This window comes from Ailuropoda melanoleuca, chromosome 1, assembly GCF_002007445.2.
Source record: "Ailuropoda melanoleuca isolate Jingjing chromosome 1, ASM200744v2, whole genome shotgun sequence".
NCBI lineage: Eukaryota > Metazoa > Chordata > Mammalia > Carnivora > Ursidae > Ailuropoda > Ailuropoda melanoleuca.
In genome coordinates this window covers 38,371,202-38,378,906 of record NC_048218.1, presented here as the reverse complement: position 1 = coordinate 38,378,906, position 7,705 = coordinate 38,371,202, and the positions used below count along the sequence as shown (strand labels likewise).

At 38.1% G+C, this 7,705-nt stretch overlaps 1 protein-coding gene across 4 annotated transcripts in view; it reads left to right on the top strand.

Annotated features, from left to right (window-relative positions):
• The window catches only part of CGGBP1 (CGG triplet repeat binding protein 1), a 9,516-nt gene extending 2,546 nt beyond the window's left edge, over window positions 1–6,970 (top strand). For 2 of the 4 annotated variants that reach the window (XM_034657032.1, XM_034657037.1), the window contains exon 3: window positions 3,326–6,968. In XM_034657032.1, the coding sequence (XP_034512923.1) occupies window positions 3,345–3,848 (504 nt within the window). In that variant the 5' untranslated portion in view covers window positions 3,326–3,344 and the 3' untranslated portion in view covers window positions 3,849–6,968. The other 2 variants (XM_002926834.4, XM_002926835.4) reach the window with 2 other exon arrangements.
• Window positions 6,971–7,705: the final 735 nt, after the last annotated feature.

Sequence of the window (7,705 nt, the reverse complement as noted above, 5' to 3'; positions counted from 1 at the left end):
AATTCTAGCCGCCAATCATACACATGCCCACCCTTCCAATCCCATTGGCCAAATCAGCCGTCTGTTTGATAGACTCGCGGTCCGTTGGTCAATGCTGCTCGGCGGTTGCTGGGGACCGCCTACGAGCTTTGCCGTAGGCGGCGCAAGAGGACGGGGCGCGGCGGGGGACACGGCGGCCGCCGCGGGGCTCGATCGAGCAACGGCGACGACGGCGGCGGCGGCGGCGGCGGGTCTTCCTCCTCCCTCACCCCCTTGCTCTTTTTTTTCCTCCTCCTCCTTTCCTTTCCGGCCGGGTCTCGTCCACTTCCCCTAACGGCGGCCCCGATCCTACGGTACCGAGGAGCTAGGGAGGCCGAGGGTGGGCCCGGCCGTTGGTGCGGGCTTTGGGCCCGGGGCCTTCCGTCCTGAAGCGGGAGCCGGGGGCGGGGCCGGGGCGCCGTTGTCGGCGGGAGGAAGAGGGAGGAGACGGGAAGCCTGACAGCAGACGCCGCGGAGGCGTCTGCCGCCTCCTCTCTTGAGACTGCCGCCAACTCTGCTGTCGAGTTCCCGGGCCCACGGCCGGCAGCTGGGTATCGGCCCTGCCCAGCTAGCGGGGCAGGGGTTGTGGGGCGCCAGCGTGCTGAGCTTGGCGCGGGAGGAGGGAGTCTAGACGCCGGGAACGTCCCGCGCCCCGCCTTTCCCTCCCCCTCCCGAACCCTGGGGCCTGGGGCGCGCGAGGAGGTGCAAAGCGGGGCTAACAACTGAGAAAGGACTGGGTTGAGGAGTGTTGAGGTAAACGTTGGAATCCGGATTTGTTGTGTGGAGTTAACCTAAAGGGAGCGGTTTTAAAGACACCTCCGTGGTGGCTGTGTCGTTCTTGTTCTTCTTTTTATCTACCCTTCGTTCCCTCCCCTCCCCCATTTTTTCTTTCCATTTGTTTTTCATGTTTTACAGTAAAGGCATGACTTCCCGGCACCGCAGGGAAAATAGGGTGCAAGCCCAGAAACTATTTCCCCACCACCACTTGTTGAAAAACTGATTTGAAAGCATCTGCGGGTTTGAACAAACGAAAGTGCCAGGATTTCAAGCGTCTTTGGTTTTGCGCTGGAGACCCTTCACAACTAAGTATCAAGACGAAAAAAACTGGAAACTGATCGGGTAAACACTTAAACTTGAAAACTTCTGAGTTTATTTCGATCTAGTAAATAATTTGCTGCTACATTTTTGTTGGCTAATTCCTGCTTTTAACTTTTTAACTTCCTCGTTTAAGGTATCTTTACCTTCTGTTGAAAAATACTTTTGTTATTCGGGTCTCTGTAAAGTCGAGCATCCTCTACTGGGTGGATATTTGCCTCTGCAGTAACAGAAACAGATTTTTGAAAGTTACTAGACATTGGAATGTATAGGCCTTTCACATTAGCACAAATGATTGAGCATTTTACGATTCAGAGAATAATGAACATGTTTATTGTTTTAAAGTTTGAAATCCAAATATTTGAATACAAAAGACTTTCACATCGAAAGATTTAGGTATTCCTGGGCACGGATATTTAATGTTTTTCAACTAGCTTAGAACAAAATTAATCATAATTTTGACTGATTTGCTATGGGAGTTAAAAATACGTACCATTGACTTAAAGTACAAGCTTGTAATGGTAATTCATATTAATTATTTTTGGGGCAGAAATCATATCTGTCTTGTCTGCCATTGAAAACCTATAGCCTAATACAATATTTGGCACTTGAGAGTCAAGCATTGAATAACTTGTTAATGGGAAAAAAAATAGAATTAAATGTATTAAAACCTAAACTTTATCATATTTTGCAGAATTTCTGTAAAACGTTAAGTCTATCTCTGAGTTTATGTCCACAGGTGTCTAACACATTGGCAATTTAGTGTTCTTAAGAGATTTCCTGTAACCCAATTATGAGTTCTCTAGTATGGGTTAAGAGAATACTCCATTATTGCTGATTACACTTTTTTTTTTTTTTAAGATTTTATTTATTTGACAGAGATAGAGACAGCCAGCGAGAGAGGGAACACAAGCAGGGGAGTGGGAGAAGAAGCAGGCTCCCAGCAGAGGAGCCTGATGTGGGGCTCGATCCCATAACGCCGGGATCGCGCCCTGAGCCGAGCCGAAGGCAGACACCTAACGACTCCACCACCCAGGCGCTCCTGATTACACTTTTAAAGCATAGTTGTTGAGAATGTACTTAGGAATTTTTCTCTAGTGTATTTATAGAGAACAGAATTCCACCTTGAATTCTATCAATTTCATTTTAATTTCTTATATATAGGCAGAGCTTAGCCCAAAGGCATGGCTCCAGAGAACAAGTGGTTGTCACTGACAACATTTGTTCGGTATCTCAAGTTTTCAGTGTCCATAATGTAATGCTATAATTTTGGCAAAGATCCTAAAAATTTGTTATTAGGGTAAATTGAGAAATTATTAAGCTGCTTCTGAGTTAAATACTTGGGAAAATAGTAAAGATAATCATTTACTTAAAGTATTCCATCAACAAATTGTGATTGAGCGCCTATCATATATACTAGACACTGTGTTAACTTCTTAGATTTGTTCTAACTTACTAGTTAATAAGTGAAATAAATAATTAACAAATGTATTAGTCTTTAATGGAAAAAAGAGGAGAAAGTGTTAGAAAAAGCACTTAGCTTATCTTGATTATCACGTTTTAGAAAACTCAGTGGAGGTAGATATGCATTAAAAAATGACTTACTTTGAGCTCTAGATCTTGGGTTTAACATTTAATGTCATTGTTGCTACTGTTAATTGCAGTTGGTCTGTGTTCTTTTTTCAGTTTTTGCTTCATTTTTTTCTTCTCAGAACAAATCTTCATATAGAATTAGGCCAGTTTAGTGGCCTACTTGTTTGAACATACTTTGTATACAGTTGCCTACAATTGTGTTCCTAAAATCAGTTGCCCCAGAGCTGTGAAGGTAAAAGAAGCTCTTTTAAACTTCAGTACACATCTACATTGAATGAGAGTTAATAGAATTAATACCCTAAATATTGACATCGGATTAGGTTTTCCTAAAAAGTAGTAACATCTGGGTTAGTTGGAGTTCTCTTTTCATAGTTCTAATTTATTTGAATTTCATCAATTCAAGGAATGGACCTAGTTGTTGCTAATAACTTGTTCTGGTTTTGCCTTCCCTTACATATTTCAGGTAAGTTAAGACTTAATGGACACACAGTCTATTAATTTGAATTAAGTTTTCTAAAGTCTTTAAGTCTTAAAATGTTTATACCTGTTTTTTATTGTTAATTACTTCCTGAATGAACTGTTGTTATAACACTGATTTTTGTTTCTCTTGTCTTGAAAGAACCTTATTCAGAGTCAGAATGGAAAGATTTGTAGTGACAGCACCACCTGCTCGAAACCGTTCTAAGACTGCTTTGTATGTGACTCCCCTGGATCGAGTCACTGAGTTTGGAGGTGAGCTGCATGAAGATGGAGGAAAACTCTTCTGCACTTCTTGCAATGTGGTTCTGAATCATGTTCGCAAGTCTGCCATTAGTGACCACCTTAAGTCAAAGACTCATACCAAGAGGAAGGCAGAATTTGAAGAGCAGAATGTGAGAAAGAAGCAGAGGCCCCTAACTGCATCCCTTCAGTGCAACAGTACTGCGCAAACAGAGAAAGTCAGTGTTATCCAGGACTTTGTGAAAATGTGCCTGGAAGCCAACATCCCACTTGAGAAGGCTGATCACCCAGCAGTCCGTGCTTTCCTGTCTCGCCATGTGAAGAATGGAGGCTCCATACCTAAGTCAGACCAGCTGAGGAGAGCATATCTGCCTGATGGATATGAGAATGAGAATCAACTCCTCAACTCACAAGATTGTTGACAAGGAGGTTACCATCATTGTGATCAAGATAAATGTGGAGTATTAAAGTTATGTGTTGATTGTGTGGTTCATTTTTATATTTATTTCATTTAAAATCATGTGATGCAGAGTAGTTTTGCAATGTGTATATAGTTGCAGGCAAAAAAACAAAAAAAAACAAAAAAAAACAAACCTCACTGCAAAACTTGTTAATTTTAGTCACCAATGGTGTAAAGCAAAACTTAGGGTTTAGACTGTGCTAGGATACCTGAAACCCGATGGTTATCTTTAAAATTGATGGTTTTTCTCCTGAAATGTTTGTGCATGGAAGAACTGCCCTGCTTTTTTACCCTGTTGCCATATATGATTATTCCTTGTGAGATTACTTAATTACTTGGATTGAACACTAGCCTAGGAAATTGAAGCTGCTGCCAGGCAACACCACTCACAGTAACTTAAAGGAATTATTTCTGATTAGAGGATCCTCTTCAAAAAGGAAGGGATGGTGGGAAACTGTTCTTATATCTTCAGATCCCTCGAAGAAATGACTGTCTTTATTTCAAACTATGCGTGTATATGATGTAGTTATCCTTCAGTTCCTCACTGTCTTTTTTGACCCTTTTTAAAGACTTATTGTATTTAGTAGCAGCTTCAAGTGACCAAAAGACTAAAATCTTTCTTTCAATGTCAGTGCTAAAAGCCATGGGGAATTTTGCAGTGACATGATTTTAGTCTCTTACTATAAACAAATTTTTGAACCATAACTTTCATTTCAAGCACCCTCTTGAATTTGCAAGCTGCTTTTTTTTTTAATTTCTTGATGTTAAAAGATTTCAAGATTGGCATTTTAATTTAAACAGACATTTTATGATTGAGTTTCCTGTTTTTACAGAAAACTAGTAATTACTTTTTGGCTGACAGATCAGATAATAAGGAAATTACTTTCTATACATTAATTTTTCCATATGATTTGTAAGACTTTAGGTAAATAGACTAGAAAACAAGTTACTTATTTTCACTTTTATGTGCTTTGCCTCTCGTGGTACAAGGTTTTTAAACATGGATGGTAAACAATTGTCTAGAAAAACTGGCAAGATTTTGGTAGTGGAGATCTGGCAGTATCCTGCATAACTGTTTGGGTGAGGAAATAATCAATTCTGTTAAAGGTCAACCATGTTCAGGAAATGATCTCTATGTGAACCTCACTATCCTGTAAGGTCATCAAAGTAGCTTAGCCCAGTTATGTCCTCTCCATTGGAGACCCAAATTATATTTTTTAAAAACTAAACAGCTGAAGACTTGGACTAGAGCTTTAAAAAGAATCTTAAATTCCTTGAAAACATTCAAGTTTAAAATACTTATAAAATATATTTCTATTACAAAGTACTGACATGAATACCCTATGTGACTTGGAATTTTCTTTGAGGTCATGTTACCACAAATCTTCATTAAAACAAACAAACAAAAAAAAACCAAAGTGAATAAGAAAGGTAATATTTTTCAGAAACAGCTTCCCATGTCTGAATTTTTTACAGACTAAGTTCCTAGTTCAGGTTGTCAAAATGCCCAATGATTTTTAGATTTTATGTGGGTTTTTGTTTTGTTTTCATTTTAAAATAAGCCTGCCACCAAAAGAAAAAAATTGCTTGTCAAAATTGGAACTCCGAGTTTTTCTCATGTTTAGTTAACGTGAAGTAGCACACTAGATGCCTGGAGCAGTGCTGTCATTGCTAAAGCACATACATGAGACCAGCAGCAAAACAACGAAAATGTACTCTGCTTTTACTTCCCCTGGAAAGAATTTGCAGGCAACCATGTTTAATTGGAATTATCTAAGATGATAGAAGATCTAAGAAGCTAGGAAAATAATTGAGTTTTATAGCATTTTGAGAATACAAAAAAATAAGGTTAGATATACAATCATTCTAATTTTTCAAAATTCCATGTGATTCAGATTGCTCCCTATTTCATTAATTTGCACTAACAGCAAACACATAGTGGCAGAACAGTTTTGAGTAGTCCTAAGCAGTAAACTGGATGATGTTGCACAGGAAAAGCCAATGATTCACATTTGAGTTTCTAGTAGTTATTAACTGATTTGATGATGATATTTAGGTCCCATATGTCTTAATGTATTTCTCTAGGCTCCTAACTATTCCCACATACTCCCATCTAGGGGCATAATCCATCCTCCTCTTAGGATTATATCATGTCCTTAGAAGCATTTTCCATCCTGTTGTGGAAGTTTAATATGTTTGTTTACTGATTATGAAACTTTTTGTTCCCTGAAACCGGTTAACTTTGTCTCATAGTTCAATAGATAAGGCAGAATGATTGTTTTAGCCTGCTCAAACTGGTACAAATCCTTGAAACCATGGTTGGCGTATGTTGGATAACAAATGAAAATGTCTAAGGCGTATGCTGCTGTGGCGGTGTAGTGGATGTGTGTACAGAAACTTTCGATCTTAACTATATAGTGTTAGTGTGATGCTGTACTATTGGAAAAATAGCAACTTTTTCTATTTTATAAGTTGTATGCATAAACATAAGATTTGTAATGTTTCATTTATAAACTGCCTTCTTCAACACATGCTTACCTGTTAATAGTGTTTTCTTGAAGTATGGTAGTATGTCTTCCAGAATTTCACTATATGCTTACAGTAAATAGTTACTAGCTTGTTGAAATGTTAAATTCCTTGTTGTTTTGTTTTGTTTAATTCTGTGGGGCATATAGCAAGCCTGAAGGACATTGTAATCATTTCTTACAGGGTGAAAATTTAGAAAGATTGTGTATGAGAGCCTAAATAGTTATTTTATTCATTATCATCTTTAAGCCTTTTTTTTTTTTTAAACAAATGCTACTTCCATTTAGTGCATTTGGCCCTACTGAATTTTGGGGGACCAGAAAACTATAAAGAAAAAGCTCTGCATCTTACAATTGTAACCAATTAAGTATCGGCTTGGGATTGTTCTGAAGTATTCATTGCTTAAAACCTATTGTAAGTAACAGTTGGCAAGATCTCCAAGCAGAAAGTTCCATGTTAAAACTTTTGCCTGAAAGAATTTGTATGTGAATGTTAATGGAAAACACATTTAAACAAAATAAAATTTAAAGTGGCCCAAAACGAAAGCCACAAACATTTCGTCATTTGGTGCTTAGTCTTTGTGAGGGCTCTCTGTGGTTTGACTTGCCCCAACTGCCTCTAAATGAGTACAGATCACCTTAAAACATACTCGTTAAATAGATGATTCATCCTATAATTTCATTGAAAATCTTAACCTAAAATAAATTGCTTTAATTTCTGGTCAGCACTGATTAACTTGTGAATAGTGAAGTGGCTGCCCTAAACCATTTATCTCAATCCATACCAGCCTAGACTTCTAAGACAAACACAGTTCTTACCTAGTGATGTTCTACTTGTATCCAGAATACTGTATTCATTAAAATTTTACTATGTTTATTTTTGTATTCCCGTGCTTATTCTTTTTTCTCACACATGTATCCTTAGTATAAATGTGTCACTTTTAAAGTTTTATCTCTATGACTTTTAGAAATAAATTTCAAAAAAATTGTTTTCAGAAGTTTTTGAAAACACATTTTGTGAGTAACATCTATATTTTTAAATTATTTAAGCAATCTCTGCACCCAACATGGGGCTCAAACTCAGTGACCCCAAGATCAAGAGTCACATGTTCTACCAACTGAGCCAGCCAAGCGCCCTATATTTTATTTTTTTAAGTAACATATTATATAGTTCCAAAATAACAATTTTACTAATTGAGTTTTATTTTTCTACTACTTATATCTCAAAAGGATTATTAGCCCTTATGGCCAATGTAAAAGCATATATTTTGTCAAATCAGATACATACCATGGC